At 31.6% G+C, this 17,787-nt stretch overlaps 1 protein-coding gene and 1 long non-coding RNA gene across 3 annotated transcripts in view; one reads left to right on the forward strand and one right to left on the reverse strand.

The window, feature by feature from the left end:
- The window catches only part of LOC118197295 (uncharacterized), a 307,554-nt gene that overhangs the window by 129,233 nt on the left and 160,534 nt on the right, over positions 1 to 17,787 (reverse strand). For both annotated transcript variants that reach the window (XM_085806934.1, XM_085806935.1), the window contains exon 2: positions 16,326 to 16,396. In XM_085806934.1, the coding sequence (XP_085663060.1) occupies positions 16,326 to 16,396 (71 nt within the window). The remainder of the gene's footprint in view (positions 1 to 16,325; positions 16,397 to 17,787) is intronic.
- LOC146993091 (uncharacterized) overlaps positions 1 to 17,787 on the forward strand; it is a 31,507-nt gene that overhangs the window by 6,711 nt on the left and 7,009 nt on the right. The gene's annotated exons all lie outside the window — the stretch shown is intronic.

Raw genomic sequence — 17,787 nt, forward strand, 5'->3', positions numbered from 1 at the left:
AAAATCAAAAGCATACTTCAAATAATGGAATAAAACATTTTCACTATTTAACCTTTCTTTCTTCACACCGCTCTTCTTAACATTATCGCTTACTCAGAATGATGTAAATTTATTTTAAATATGGCCTTAGTATATGACAATCACTCTCGAGAATTTTAACTTATCCAAAATTTATGCTCAGGTGCTGCGAATATAACGGATTTGTATTAATTATGCAGCGTAATAAGAGTGTCACTGCACTGTTTTACATCACGCGCTCTTTTTGCGGAAGTTTTTAGAGTAAAATGGCATTTATAACAGAAGAAGCACATTTATGACAGTGAACTTCTTCTTTTTTTCTTTTTTATCTTTTCACTTAATTAAAATCCCGAGGCCTCCCTTTTCACTAATTACATATATATTATCATGATTGTTTACACAAATAGCCGTAAAATATAGTACATAGATCACAGATGAAGCGAAACGAAATCTTAAGCTTCAGTAACTGATGTGTGAAGCTGGAAATCTGAAAATGTAATAATTAAATGGAAAAATTACTTGATTCTGCAAAACCATAATAAAAATTAAAGTTAATAAAAATTCAAACAAAATCACGTCTGTTTCAGAAACTTCCTTCAGTTATTATAGTAAGTGAATTAAAAATTACATTTATGAAAAGGAATATCTGAAAGAAGTAGGATAATACAATGCTCAAATCTGTCAGATTTCCTTTCAGTGTTGAAAGAGGTCATATTGATACTTGAGCCAGCAATTATCTAGTCCTCCAGGCCGAAGGACTTAAAGTTACTGCAGCTCAAGGAAAAAAGAAGACTATTGAATGAGATTTAATGATTGTGTGGTCGACAGGAAGAGAACCATCGATGAAGAGAAATGACACGAGACGAAGGTCGGCGCAAATAAGAGTCAATTCCGTCGTCAGAGAACTCACAGAACATTCATTCAACAATTTAGCCGACGTTGGAGCCTGCAAGTGTGCCATTCATTCAGGTATAAGCTAATTTAGCAGTGTGCTTTAAGCAGTTACTTGCAATGATGTTCTTCTGATATAAAGCACTTGGATTTTCAATGATATTCCATCTTATTACGCATTCATTCAAATAATGTGACCAGTTTTTTTTTAATGAATGATAAGCTTGTTTGCATATTATTTCAGTTACGTTTGTTCTTTGGATCAAGATAGATTGAAAGAGATAATAAACGCATTTTTGAGATCCGTTTTTTTTTCTTTAAATTACTCATATAAAATAGAGAACTAGCCTTAGTGGAACATTTACATACCGTTTTTTGTTGATCTTGCTCTTTAAAAGATTTACTTGTTCAGTAAAAGCAATAAACAGCTTGAAGGGCAGACCTTTTTTAATATCCTACATTGAAATAATAAAACTAGCTATCTTGCATGTTAGTTAATCTAGCTCTTTTCCGACTTATTAAACATTCTGCTTACCATTAAGAAAAAAAAAATGAGTATCCTCTGAAGGATTTATTTTTCGAAATATTTTTTATGTGTGTATTTCTTTAATTAGCTCTTGAAGGAAAAAATTTTAAATAAAAAAGGAGTATTTTTTAAAATATCTGAAGTGTGATTATTAGTCATATTTTGTCAAGTTCTTATATTTTACTATATAAATATACTAATTGGATCTCCTTAGTTCTATCTATACAATAGGTAGTAAAAGAAATTAAAATTCCCAATTTTATTTTAAAATGCTTTTAATTTTATCGGTACACATCTCCAAATCAAATCAAGAACGAGCAATAATTTTTAGTGCCTACAACTTTATAAGGTATTTCTCCCGCCTTCTTAGCGAGCCTACGTGGTGTAGTGGTCTGCACGCTCGGCGCGTAATTGAGAGGTCCGTGGTTCGATTCCCGGCGAAGGCGTTGCTAATTTTTTATCTTGCCCGCTTCCAAAACTACCTAACGTCTCTACAACTTTACTTAAATTATACACTTTGATTCGTATTAATATTCTTCCATTTTCTAGGAGATAGTCCTGAGTAATGAAAGCCAGTGCTATTTTTTGAATTTCTGCATTATTTTGTGAATTTCTGTACAAAATTTTATTCAGTTAACAAAATCCATAATTTTTCTTATTAGTCGATATTTAAATTTTCGGTGATTTCCAGAAGCCTACTATTTAGAATAAAGCTTATATATTTAAAAAAACGTGTATTTTTATCTGTTGAAATGACCAAATTCGAATGTATATCTTTTGCATGTTGTTAGAGTTTGGACTCTGACGCAAAGGAACATTTTATATATATTTCATACACAACTTTGATATCACTCCAAATTTACGTTGTCTTTAGTGAGCATATGCCTTTTAGACAAAATGCAATGTAAATTTCACTTTAGAATAACACAGGCAAAATGCGAAATATTAGAGAAATTTATCAGAGACCATCACAACATAATGTGACTAAAATGCACCAATTACAATTTATTATTGACCTTTTAGAAGTTTCAATACAAAAGGAACAAATTATCACTGAAACACGGTGCCCACCAGCGGCCGAGCGGTAAAGTCGCTGAACACTGGTAGTTCAGTCCGAGGTTCAATCCCGCGAACGGGCTGGCTGCATGGGCGTTTTCGTGGTTTTCCTCATGTTTAACGTGTATACGAGCCAGTTTCCCTTAGAAAGTCCTCCACGAAGGCATCCCTCCCCTTAGGCAGATAGCCCTCGAGGCTTTGCCATAATCACACACACACACTGAAACACGCCGCCTCGTTATAGGTACATACTCATCTGTTCTTTTCAAGTTAGTTTAAATATACAAAGTTGAATTAATTGTTGCGAGTTAGATTATAATTACATAACGATAGTTTTTTCGCAAATACTGATTTAAAACATGACGCACAGCAGGGTATAACTAACAGATTCTCTGTAGCGAATTCGAATTAATAGTACAGTCAATATAATAATAATAATAATAATAACATTACTTCGCGATGTTAATTTGCGTCTTTTAAGGAGCGAAATGAATCGTTTTTGAAGCAATGGCACAGCTGGATAGTTAAGCTTGATCGAAATAATTTAAATAAATTATTAAATTAAGTAACAGTTATTTAATATAAAACTTTATACAATTACCATGTAAACTAATATGCTGAATAATCTGCCATTTTGAGATGTCTATAGTACTGAATAATTATAAAGAACACCCTGCGTTTTTTTTTTTTTTTTAATTTGAAGTATATCTGACTTTTATTTTGAAAGCTTTTATTGAGAAAACTCTCGACATTTTGATTACCAACATGCTTCAAACTTGACATTTCATATAATTATAAACAGAATACAAATTTGCATGAGTTCTTGCAATGTATTTTATCATTTGCTTATTAAGTGAACTTAAAAGAGCAAAAATGCAATAAAATTCTTAATTAAAATGCCTAATGACACTATGTTAATAATAACAAAGGACACTTCCAGGAGAAACATGATAAACTTGTAGGTTTCAATAAGAGCAAGAAAAGAATAAATAAGCGGAAAAAAATGTAATCCTACATCTGGTAAGACCTTGCTAAATAACATATCAGGAATTGTATTTTTATCTTCAGTGTGTGTAAATTAGGCTAATAGTGACATTTTTTTAACAAGAGGACTGCTTCTATAGCATTTCAAAATTTTCCCTCGAAGTTATATTTTTAATTATTGTAAAGTTGCATTAAGAATTCAAGCAATCAGTAAGGGGACATTTTAACTTAAAGGAAATCCTAAGGTGATATCTTTTTTAAATTACAGTTTTTATGCCTTTTTTTTATTATTTGAATAGCTTTCTTCTGCTGCCATAAACCTAAACTGACTATTTCCTCAGACTTTACAAAGTACAAGAGGAAAGAAAGCAAAATACATTTTTTTGTCTTCCGAAAAGATGAATTTTTAAGACCGCACACAAGTATATAGTTTCATTATTTTTGATAAATTAAAATTATTTCAACACTTAAATATTAATAAATACCGATTGTATTTATAATAAGCCAAATCAATATTAAATCATCATGTGATAGAAATTCAAAAATGAAATTGATCTAGATAATATGGAATGAGAACAGAGAAAAATATGTAAAAACTGGATTTTATGTACATGTCAGCTTTAAAATAAATTACTTCATATGTGTAAAGAAAGCAAGCAACGCATTTTTTCATGTCATTTTTGTTGAATCCGGTTTCCTTGAATCTGTTTAATAAGTGAATGCAATATTCCGAAACAATGAAGAAAATTCAGTACACGTAAGTTGACTTTGGAAGTGCTTCATAAAGATATGGTATATTTAAGAAGTTCTTTATTCTCTCAAAAGAAGAATAATGCGCCTTCAAAATTTATGGCTGTATGATTGATTCACTCATCATGGCAGTCACCAGACATTGAGTGACGCTGATAAGGATCATTTAAATATACAGGGACGATGAAAAAAATAGGAATAAACACTTTTCCACAATATCTGAATTCTTGGCCTTTCGGAAGGCGAAAAATATGATGCATGAATCGAGGGCAGGAAATAGAGCGAGGAATATTTTTGTGAATGACGAAGACTCCCAATTTCCTGTGTGGGAGGATAAGTGGCGTATTTTATTTGTCTTATTACGTTAGCCTTGAATTCTTTTAACTAAAGTGCTGTTCTTGGTGACATCTTTTTCTGCCTTACTTTACTGAATTAAACCTACAGCCTAATTGCGCCGACACGCCTTCGCGTTACGTTGAGCTCATTACCCCGCACTTATTTTATGCATACAAAGCTTATGGACATTTCGCTTTCGAAACAACCGACTCGACGAAGTATAATATTAATATTTCTTTGAAACTTTAAATAAACAACAGAAACTTGATATATTATACTCTTTAGATGTCTGACGGAGATTATTCGGAACTCGAAGGTAACATTAATCATTTTATTAAAATCGACCGCACTATTCAGTCTACACAAATTGATTTAGGCCCACCAGCGGCCGAGCGGTAAAGTCGCTGAACACTGGTAGTTCGGTCCGAGGTTCGAATCCCGTGAACGGGCTGGCTGCATGGGCGTTTTCGTGGTTTTCCCCATGTGTAACGTGTATACGAGCCAGTTTCCCTTAGAAAGTCCTTCACGAAGGCATCCCTCCTCTTAGGCAGATAGCCCTCGAAGCTTTGCCATAATCACACACACACACAAATTGATTTAACTGTAGAAGGAAGAAGAGAAATAACTAATAAATCACAGTGATGCGCATTTACTACTCTGCAAGAAATTAAGGTACTGTACAAATCAGTTTTTAGTATAAGGTAAATCTAAGTATAATAAATAGTTTACTAGCTTTAGGTGAGTGGAAATGCATAATGTGTGCTATTTAAATATTTAATTCAGTGCAACCTGATATTATTTCTTCATCAGGTAAAGTTTAGTCGCGAATTAAACGTTTAGTCCATTAAGAATCCTTAAATCCCTTGCTTATTATGAATTAGTAAATAAAATGGAACTTAATCATCATTCAAATGTAATTGCAAAGAATAATTCAAACTCAATCTAAAGGGCATAAGCAAGCCATCCAATGTTCCCTAGTTTTTTTTTTTTTTTAACTTTCTAAATGGAAACTGTTGATTTAGAATGAATTAATTTTGGACTATTAAACTGCATTAAAAATTGAATGGAAGTTTGATACAATTATGAAATAAATGCATTTTTTCATTAAAATTACATTATCTGGTAATACCATGGTTCACTTTAATCTTTTACGCGAAATATCGTGCATTGTTAGTATAAAACAAGGGTAACTATTATATACGCATATTCGAAAGAGTATTTACCAATCTTAATTATATTAAATTATTAAAATATCGAAATTTTACCTGATGTAGAAATAATATCAGGTTACACGGAAAAGAAAAACAAGTACCATAAAAAATATTTCCATTTCACTCACGAACCCCAGAGAGCGCACAATTAGTTTTTACTATCATATATTGGACTGGAATATTTTGAAAGTTAAAAACCAGTCTGGCAATCAAGGTTCTTTATATCCATTTTTTCGTTACAATCAAAATGATTTTATTCCAAAAAATATTAACAAGATTTGATGAAGGTTTAAATACCCACGAAAGTTGGATTTTTTTGTTCATTTATTCATTATTTTATACAAAATATATTAATTAATGTTAAGGTATGTGAGGAACTTCTTGCGTACTTTATTACCTTGCAAAAACTGAAGTCACCTTCACCCCGTTATTAATATCTTACCCTCTGACTTTTCTAAGACACTACTTGTTATTTTCATGTAAAGAATGTAAATAAAAATAAACACCTACATTCATAAATTAATCACAGCTTGATTCTGGGAATCAAAATTATTTCCGAATATAAAAATTAAGCAAGAGAATTACACCAATGGAAGTTTTCGAAACATAGGAAATTATTCAAAACTTCTCAGTGTTCCTAAAGAATAAAAAAGGAAATTTTAAAACATTAAAAGTCTTATGCATGATATGGCCATCGCTGGGTCTTTTTAATGTGTTTAGGCGTGTATGTGCACGTATGCTAGCTCTTCTGGTTACAATTCTGGCTACAATAACTCAAACACGTCGAGAGAAAAGTTAAAGAATTTCATACATTATTATTTATCATAACCTTATGATATCGGTAATCTTAAAGGAATTTAAGCAAAAGTTATGGATTTTAGCTACTGGAAATGCGTGTTTTCTGGTATGTAATGAATGCACATGATTAGAGGGATAAAATTTACACAGTAAAAGAGGAAACCATTTTGTTTAATGTGTCGCAGACGATATCTACCTTGCCAGCAAGGAAAAGTGTTATCAAATGTGAAAAGTAGGCCTTTCTATTCGTTTAAATAAAATGAAAAACAGTTTGCCACCTAACCAAGTTAACATTATTATAAAATTATAATGTCTTATCTTGCACATTTATCATCCTTTTATTAATATCAAAATACGCGAAATTATTGATTAGTTTTTAACATTAAAACTGCTTTCAACAGTTGATAATCTAGATCTTTAACTGTAGAAATTTTTAAAAGGAGGATGCTTCACAAAGTAAGCAAACTAAACATGCTCTAAAAAAGCAAATTTAAACATAAAAGCACTGCCTTGAGAATATTTTATTAAAAATTACTTGGAATTAAATTTCTTATGCTAAAGATGCCACTTTAGCATAAGAAACCGGTTCCATGCCTCCAATGACCAGTCACTTTACATGCCTTTCTTTTGATATGTCGGAACCTTTGCAGTGAAAAATTAGTTTTCAGATGGATATCTAAGTTGAAAATAATAAAAATGTTCTCTCTGTCTTTTAACAACTGTTCTATCTTGTCAAACATTTCAGTAGCTTTCAAATGACTTCTTAAAGTGGAGAGTGGTCAGTTTTTGATTTGACGCATGTGGCATCTTTATATGTTATTTACATAAAACACTTGCACAGCCAAATGAAGAAAGTACTACAGAAAGCTAGAGTTTACAGAAAGCATTTAAGTCTTACCGTATTATGGTATCACCTGAATTTACTTGAGAGCGAGAAAGCTTACCTAACATTTTTAGATTATTTACAGACACCGTGCAGTTACTAGCTTTCATTCTCTAAGTTTTTTTTTTTTTTTTTTTTTTTTTTTTTTTTTTTTTTGTCTTCTAATTTTATGTCTGCAGCTTTGAACTAGCTGAAAAGTTCGAACACTCCGACCGGTTCCAAGCCTTCAGTGACCACTCACTTGCATGCCTTTCTTTTGATATGTCGGAACCTTTACAGTGAAAAATAAGCTTTCAGATAGATATCTAAGTTGAAGATAATAAAAATGTTCTCTCTCTTTTTACAACTTTTCCATGTTGTCAATTATTTCAGTGGCTTTTAAATAAATTCTTAAAATGGAGAGTAGTTAGTTTTTGATCTGAGGCATGTGGCATCTTTATCCTCAAGTATAATATAGGCAGTAACTGTTTCAGTTTTCAGTCAATGGTTTTGAGTAAACTGATGATATATATATGCACATGAATTTGTTTAATTAAACAGTTCTTGCCTTTTCTTCTAGGAGCAGAAAGAAAAAGAAAATTGTTAAATTTAACGCTACTCTAGTAAAAATGTTTTAGTGTTGCCTAGAGCTATTAAAGAAAATTTGTTTTTAAAATTTATTTATTTATTTAGTTACTAAAATTTATTAATTATTTATTTATTATTACCATTTACCTAAATTATCTTTTAATAAAAAATTTTGTTTAATATCTCTAGGCAATACTAAAACATTTTTACTACACTAGCATTAAAGTTAAAAATTTTCTTTTCCTTTTTATTCCTACGTGGTAATACAAGTACTGCTCTAGATTTTCTTACTTAACAGCAGTAGAGCAAGTAGGTTTTTTAAGTACAAAAATTAACTTCTTGTATTAATTCTTTGTATATTATATAATATATTGTTATATACTATATTGCGTCGTGCTAGACTGAATGTACAAGTCCGATAAAAAGTTCATAAAATTTATTCTTATCAAAAGAAATGTAACAGAACGCTGAAATTTCCCTCAGAGATATTCTTACAAGTACACAATATCACGCAATATAATCAGTAGTTATACTCCAACTAACTAAAAACGTTAAATAGAACGGAATACACAGCGCATTTAAAGAGAAAGCTAATCCGATCAACAATAGCAACAGCAGCTAACTAAGTAACTGAGCTGAAATGTCTCTCTCCGGCTTTAAATAGTTTTCAGCTGGCCGCACGAGATAGTTCTGCTTCTCGAGATTTCTGGAAACCAATAAGGGTATGGAATTACGGTTACAGTAACATAGTCTTCAATTATATTTATTCAGTTTCAATATAAATTAAAGAGATACCTATTTATTAAATGTTAAAGGCACGTGCTCCTGTAATTTTACTTTTCCCGCATAGCTTTCTCTTAAAATTTGTCTCCCGCTGCATTTCACGGCGAAATACAACAATTTTAATTATAATTCTACTGAAATTAGCTATCTAAATGCAAAATTTGTAACAATATATATATATATATATAATCGAAAATATAAGCGAAAATAAGCGAAATATGTGATGAAATGAACCTTTTGAAGTGGAGAGATTTCTGGCAATCGTTGTAGTAGTTAGTATAAAATTTAGAAATGTATATAAGTAGGAAAACAAAATGATGTGAACTAAAATTTCAAATTGTAATCATAAGTTCATAAAGTTCTAAAATCTCACAGTGTTTTGTAAAAACTGAATGTTATTATCAATATACATTTTTTTCAAAACATAGTTATGAAATTCCATTACATTTAGTGAACATACTTATTCCTAATAAAACAAAAGTAGAGTTTCATATTTTAGAGTAATGGAATAATTGCACAACAAGCAAAATACAATAATAATAAATTTTGAGAAAAATGTGGAGGTCCTCTACAGTGCAAATCAGCGTAACAAATTGCTATGGCTTTGGGATAGTCAAATACATAAAGCATCCGTTTCTTTAAAATAGTAGCTTTTAGTACTGTATGAAAAATCAAAGTTTCAATTTACTCTTATGGCCATAAAAATTCTTTTTTACTATTCACTTAACATTAAAAAAAGTCTAACTACACAAAAATTAAAATACAAGGTACACAAATAACTTGTATGCTCAATTTATGTTAAAGAAGTTTAATTAGTATAATAACATTACCCTACAATATTTAAAATTTATAATAAAAAATTTTAACGTGTATTGCTTGTGTGTGTGTCTGTGCGTATAACTGCGATAGCACTTCTTGCTATAATTATGGAGAGAAGAATGTGACTGGTGAAAAAAACATATACCTACTCAGTCAGTTTTCTAACCATACTGACTCTCCTAAATAAAAAGAAAAATTTAATTTGGTGATTAAGAAGTATTCCTAGGGGGACAGCACACGTGTGCTATCATTGGCTGGATTTTATAGTTCATAAAGTTCTAAAATCTCACAGTGTTTTGTAAAAACTGAATGTTATTATAATAAAAAAAAACATTTGTAAAAACTGAATGTTATTATAATAAAAAAAAACACATGATGATGTGCGCATTACGCACCCCCACGAACTCTGGGGGTGCGTAATGCGCACATCATCATGTGTGACCGAAAATGTGTTTTCGATAATTAATTTGTGTCAAGTAGTAAAAATTGTGTTCAATTCGGTCACTTCTGTCTACAAGTATCTCCTTAGAGTGTCGCAGTAGAGTAACGCAATAAACTAACTACTCAGTAAAATCTCTCCAAGTTATAACGCAGAGAACCATCGCCAATCCTTTGCAACTTTCTCCGAGTCATATATATATATATAGAGAGAGAGAGTATATGAAGGTAAAGATAGATAAAAATATGTATATAATTTGAGCTCTAAGAGCTACCTGCTTCTAAAGCGCTCAGCATCTAAAATTTAATTTATTACAGTTTTTAAAACAAAAAGGAAATATAAAACGTCAAAAAGTTAAAAAACCAAAACCTTTTAAATAGCTATAAAAATTAAAATATGAAGCTTTCTATGGAAAACATAAACCGAAAAAGTTGTATTTCTGTCATAACAAATACAAAAAATAACATATTAAAGAAACTCATTGCAGTAAAATGCAAGCCAAATTAAAAAGAAAAAATGTGAGAAAAAAACCCTTCTGGTCGCCCAATTTTTCCTTCCTACAAAGCAACTAAGATAAATTATGGAAGCTGCGACATAAACTATGGTAAAAACTAACATAAATAATGGAAGTTGCGTTCCTAAAATCAGTTCTTTCCTATTACTGTTTAATATCAGAATTGCTACTAACATGGAATTTCTTAACTGTCCTTCTGTTCTACTCCCCTGCAGAAAAAAACAGAAAGTATGTCTTTCTTGTTCCATTTCTTATAATTTATTTTTACATCTCATTTGGGAGCATTTGTTTGAGAACTGTGCTCTTTAACTTGCTAATTGTAGTTACAAACACAGTATTTTCTACTTCGTTTCCCATTTGCAAACCTCGGCTTCTATTTTTCTTGCTCAATTTGTTTGTCTTAATTAAAATCTGCTCCTTTAATTAAAATTTGTGCATTACTCATATCTTTGGATTTCAAGTGAGATTCGAATCCTGATCTCATAATCTGCAGGTGAATAATCTATCGTAGCGCCACCGAAGTCGGTAGCAAGTTTCTCCTGAAACCTGCTAGAATGATATTAGTTCAAGAGTCGTGCATTCATGATTCAAAATGTATATTTAAGGGATCTGTCAGGAAGACATCAAGCTCAGAAATCGGCTTCGGAGTACCATTATTTGACAAAGAATTAGAATTCACCGCACACTAGTGGACAGTCATTCTGCTCTACAACAATTCACTGGGAAGTAACGCATCGTTGAAAAGCTCAAGACTGGCTTTGAATTAGTAAATTCAAATGCCTCCCTAAAAACTTTTATTGGTATTTGTGATATCATCCCTCTCTTCATCCACCGTCTCATAGAGAAATAACTCTACCCTTTTGTATTTTTAACATTTATTACACAAACATAAAACTAATACTAAAACTACAATACTAATAACTGAAATATATATAAAGTAATAAAAGTTAATGTCGGTTTCATTAATGGCTCCCACGAGCCTTCCCTATGACCTCTCTGTCGAGAACCCTCTTGGAAATTAAAACCTTTGGCGCCTTCAAAATAAGAGCCAGCGCCCTCTATACATCTTGTTGGTTGGCGTCCCCATACATCAAAGTATTAATGTTAAAAATAGATTATTAATTCGAACGAAATTTTAATCACTTCGGTTAATTCGAATTAAACATTTGAAAAAAAAATTCTTTTCTTCGTTTAACGCATCGTTGAATAAGCTCAAGACTGGCTTTGAATTAGTTAATTCAAATGCCTCCCTAAAACCTTTTATTGGTATTTGTGATATCATCCCTCTCTTCATCCACCGTCTCATAGAGAAACCGTCTCATAGAACATACACGCTGTATTTATTATTTTCAGTTTCAAAATCATCTGTGTTTCTTTCCCGAGTAAAGAAATACATGCCTGCATTCTTTAAAATAAACAAATACATGCCTGCATTTTCGCCAAAGGATGGTGGCTATTGTCCTACTATCCACTTCTTATCAATGCTTAACGGACAAAACTCCCTGACGTAAGGTATGCCTTCCTTGGATTCATTCAGAACATTTATGAAAGGGCAGGAGTAGGGGGAGAATAATTTGTTTGTTAGTTATCAGTTTTCATAGAATTTTGTAAAGATGAGTCTTTAATACAGATTCTGTAAAATGAAGTTAGCAGCTGACTATGAAATTAAAATGAAATTAAGAAAAGTACCTTGTCAACTTATTTGAAAAACTAGGAATCAATTTTAGATTTATGGGAAAAACCAAAGTTTGCTAGAGGAAGGGAGACACATGACAAATGCGTCCCAAGAAGATCTAGAAAAGGCTTTACCTCTTTCCGGAACGCTATCTTTTGATGCTGGAATTTCAGAAAAAATAATGATAAACAGTCTAATCACGCCAAGAGGTATAGGTAAAAATTTTGTAAACATAGCACTTACCATTTTAATTCTATGGGTTTGCTCGAAGCAGGCTTACTGAATGAATGGAACTTCGAAAAGAACGCTGAAACGAGCATTGCTGGGAAGCCCCGTAATAGAGTAAAAGATTTTGCCTACGATTGAAAAACACTAGATTCTGATTACCGTCAAAATCAAAGAGCTAACTGATAAAATTACCCCTAACATTCAGATAAACATCCCAACAATTTCTTAGTTCATAATCAAACCTCCCCTCTCACCCCAAAATAAATAAATAAATAAAATAAAACAGGAAATGAAACACAGATGTGCACCCACCATTCGGTTGTTAATGGGCTCACGGAAGAAAATATACTGCAGTGAAACAAAGATACAGATGTTGGTCTGGTCCTGGTGTTTCAGAGATCTCACTATGGGGAAAGGGATTCGTCGTTCGATTTTAGGCGAGATTTCAAGGTAAAAATTAAAAGTAATATAGAATAAAGAGAACACCATACATCCAAGAAAATAACACAGAAATTTGTTTTCAAACAATTCCTTTTATATCCTAAAAACGTCTAGAAGAGTTTGTAGAGATATTAGGACTTTTTGGAAACAGGAGATGTGAAAAATTAGCAATGCCTTCGCCGAGAATTGAACCGCGGACCTCTGGAATACACGCCCAGCGTGCAGACCACCACACCACGAAGGCGGGAGAAATACCTTATATACTCCCCCTTTTAAAGGGCGACTGGGGTTTTTAGGGAAGACAGTCGCCAAATCCTGGGTGAGAAGAATCATCATCCACACCCTTTTAGTTTGGGCACTACTGTAGAGACATCAGGTATTTGTTTGGAAGCAGAAGTCATGAAAGATTAGCAACGCCTTCGCCGAGAATCGAACAGCGGACCTCTGGAATACGCGCCCAGCGTGCAGACCACCACACCACGAAGGCATGGCAAGAAGGCGGAAGAAATACCTTATAAGTTCTTTGAAAAATTAGAGTCTTTAAAAACTATACATGGCTGAAATGTATGGATTTGTTTGTGTTGTGCTGCCACTAATATTAATAAAGAAGGTTAAAAGTAACCTATAAAGCCTTTTCCACTAATTTTTCTGTCTGTACAGGGAGAATCTTTTGGGTGTGCCCAGACTGGGCGGCTCACTGTGCCGGAAAGGGTTATTGGTATGGCTACAGCAGGCTAGATTTCGAAATTTTCAGATAAATGGACTCCTATTGTAGACGAAGTCGAATGAGTATTGAAAATTTTTAATTCAGTGGTGAACAGCTTTCTGGATTTAAATCAAGGTACAATATTTCTTATTAAACTGTATGTGGCCAAAGGTCTGATGTAAACAAAAACTTATGCACTAACTTCGGTAGCAAACTGCCTTGGCTTTTCTCTAGTTACCTACTAAAATATATCTTTAATGCGGACGAAACTGCATTTTTTATGCACATTTGCCATTACATTTTAAAGGCGATGCTTGCATAAGAGGTTAAAGCAGTAAACAGAGGATTACAACTTTAGTTTGTGCTAAAATTGGACGGGAGCAAAGAGTTTAAATTATTAGTGATTGGAAAGTCCAAGAATCTACTGTGTTTTAAAGGAATTCGAATACTGCCAGTTGATTATGTATCGAATACAAAATCATGGATGACAAGAGACTTCTTCAGTAACCGATTAAAAGGAAAGAGATAAGCAGTTTGCGAGGAAAAAGCGTAACATTTTCTCTGTGGATAACGCAATCTGCCACTACTTTTAACATTTCGAGGAATAATTTACAGCTTATGTTTTATTCAGTACGGGAAATAATTTTAGAAGTTTATTATATTATCCAGAAGACAATCTATTACTTTCTGTAATTTTTGTGTATTATTTAAAAGTTGAAGGATATCCGAAAAAATTATATTACTATAATTTTTTTATTATTAAAGTGTTTTTATTATCTTATATCTGCATTCAATTTCGATTTTACTCTTGTGACTTAAATTATCCATCCATATTTAAGTAGCACAGGAAAACTAATTGCTTTGAAAATGTGTACCTATGTCTTTCATTGCTGTTTAAAGCATTTTCAGTATCTTTTTTTATGCTTAATGCAAATTGTTAATACTGATAAAACTTAATTGTGATAAGTTTAAAAAGCATTCTAATAGAGGGATAAAACATTTTAGTTTACCTGCAGAGCGGTGTTAAAAATTATAAGAAAGATTACACATTTTTAATGTTTAATCCTTTATTATTATGTAATATTATATCAATTTTTAGTCTATTTTATTATTTCTCTCCTCATTTTTTAATTAAACAGAGCTTTTACAATGCCTTTCCTTAATTACCCTAACTTTTCCATACATAAGTTTTTATCAATTTGGTGAAAGTTTCAAGATATTAAAAGATCTATAATTTTATTATAAATTTTGATACTAAGATACAACCTGTCATATGAGGTACATAAAGAAAGGTGGTGAGTTTCTTTATTTAAAAGGCCCAGAGTTTTGAATATAAAGGGAATAAGCTTACCTAGAAAAACAGGAATATACAGAAACTGAAATATTATATTTTTTATTGTAACATTTTCTACACACAATTTATCACTTCTTTAATTTGATTATCAAAGTTTTGCTTGAGGGAGAAACTGCGTGATACGATTCAGAAAGAAATCTAATTGTTTTGATACAAAGCAAAGAAGGTAACACACACACAGGTTTAAATTTTCATTCTGGTATTTAAGCAAAAAAAAGGCTTTAAACGCAGTCGATTCTGATTAATATCCAGTAACTGGAATTATAGCAATTGGAGAATAGAGATTTTATCAAATATTTTCAAATTAAGTTAGAAAAATCATCGATTGCATTACTGAAAACAAAAAATAGCTTATTTTATTAATCTTCCTATCAAATTAAAAGCTATATCAGAGAATGCAAATGTAAGCCATTGAAATAAGGTAATATAAATAAAACATAAAGGAATGTTTATAATAGCAAAATGAGATGTAAAAGCTTGTAAGTTCAATCCAATGCCAAACTGTAGAAGAAATTATTACTTAAAGAAAATTTTCTGCATTCCTCTCTAATCGCTGTAAGTTTCAGGCGCAAAGAACTCTAGCAGAAATTATTATAATTCTGAAAATCCACAAATAAAGAGATTAAACCCAATAATAGAGCAGGGCTCCCTCTCCTCCTCTTAGATTTGCTGCATTTATTATGGTAAACAAAGCCATAAAGATGGAAATATTTTTTTCTGTTTTTCCTATTTGTGGATCTGTTAGTTTTGCGTTTTATTTCCTTATGCTCTTAGGAAAAGCCAAACTGTAAATAACTGTACTTTATATAATTCAAAATGTTTTATATTGTTGTGACTACTAATAAAATGATATATACAAAAATTAATTTTCTGATAATCTCATTTAGTACAATTAAAACGCTACTTTCATTTTTTTTTCTACTTGTATCTGCATTTAATTCCTTGAAAAAAATTAAAAACCTAAGAGAAGTAAAAACATCTCTTTTGTATTATTAATAGCTTTAGATACTTAACTACTTTTTTGTATTACCTATATGCTTTGGTAATAACTGAAAATTACAAAAATTATCTAAAGGTTTTCAAATTCTGTACAGGTGTGGCTACTTTTTGTTAAAAATAATGGGCAAGCGCTTAATAATCCAGCAAGCAGTTCACTGCTGTTTTGACGTTTGGCCACTTTGTTATCGAGTAACAAGACAATTAGAAGGAAAAGAAATCATTCAAGTGAAAGAAACTGCTAATTTATGGTTCTACACTAGCAGTTTATCTCCATTTGCGTGAAGAAACATTGTAATTTTTACAGCCTATAAAATATAGTAAAAAAGCTTAATAATATAACTACTTACGTGAGAGAATTTCCAGGAAAAATAGTGAACATATAAAGCAGCCATTTAAAAGAAACAGATTTGGCCTCAACCTGCAAATAAAAAAAAATCTTATTTTAACTTCTATTCATCATAACAATACTTTTTTGACATTTGGCTATAACCTGAGATATAATTGTATGAGCTAAATAAACAAAATTTCATACTTTTTTTTCAAAGTGAGAGTAGTGGATCTGAATTGTAACAGACATTACTTAAAATTTATCACCTTCTTATTACAATATCTTGCTATTTGGAACAGTTACCAAGTTTGTCTAGTAGACTCTGAGGAAAATATAATTTATAATTTATGCATTGAAATAGATAAAATAAGTGAATTATAGTTATTAGAGTCAAGGTGCGGCCTTCTTCGGGTTATTTATATTGCTTCACATGTGAATTGAGACAGCACGTACTTTGCAAACCAGTTCAATTAGTTCCGTTTGAAACCTCAACGTGTCTTCTGATAAATATACACCATCAGCCATTTCGACGTCTGCAAGATCTTAAGAAAGTAATGTCCGTGAATGTAATCAGATCTTCATTCTTTCTCCGGCATCACAATTTAGAGAAAACCATCAATCAAATCACAACACTTAACCCAAAGAGAGTCTTTCTCAATTGAGACAATTTTTGGCAATTTTGATAAATATAATACATATCTCGTTTCATCGTAACAGTAACTGTGTCTAGACAGTCTTCCTATCAACTTATTTAAATGCTGGATTAGGAAGCTGAAAATGGTTAAGATCTTTGTTTCCCGTTTGTATTAAGATCCATTGCAATTTCTTATTAGGATCTGCGTTGGCGGAATTCCTGGAGCGCAACCTAAAAGGTTTCGATGCGCCAAACGCATGATATATTTACTCCGTATTAGTATCCAGTTAGTTATTATCATCTATTTGCTAAGATGATAAATTTCCTGATAACAAAGAATTTCTTGTAATATTATCCATGCCGTTCTCATTGGAAAAAGTATAATAATGGATATACACTCTTAGAGTACAACTTTTCAATAAACCCGGAGGATTTATTATTTTATGAACCTAAAATCGGAAGGTTTTATCAAGATTAATTTATATGTTAGGGATATGATTCAGAAATTTAGTTCGTCTTTTCTTGCTGCGTAAGTGTGCTACTTAATCAGCTTCTTTGCAAATAACAAAGGTTCTAGAAGCCATAGTTTTAAGCGAGTTATATCTCGAACAGTGTACTAAGAACATAGTTATAGCATACAGGATACAGTTGTTATTCAATAAGTTCGAAACATCAAGAGTACCATTAATTATTGTAAATGTCAATTAATGAGCAACGCACAATTTTTAAAGTATATATTAATTAGTATTCCAACAAGAGAATCGTTAGAGGTATTGAGGGTTAATTTAAAGGTCATCCATCCATACTAAAGGTAGTTATTTCCACAATGTACTGTGGGATTCCGGAC

Source organism: Stegodyphus dumicola, chromosome X1 (genome assembly GCF_044657685.1).
Source record: "Stegodyphus dumicola isolate Sdum_Otavi_A_Nest chromosome X1, ASM4465768v1".
Lineage (NCBI taxonomy): Eukaryota > Metazoa > Arthropoda > Arachnida > Araneae > Eresidae > Stegodyphus > Stegodyphus dumicola.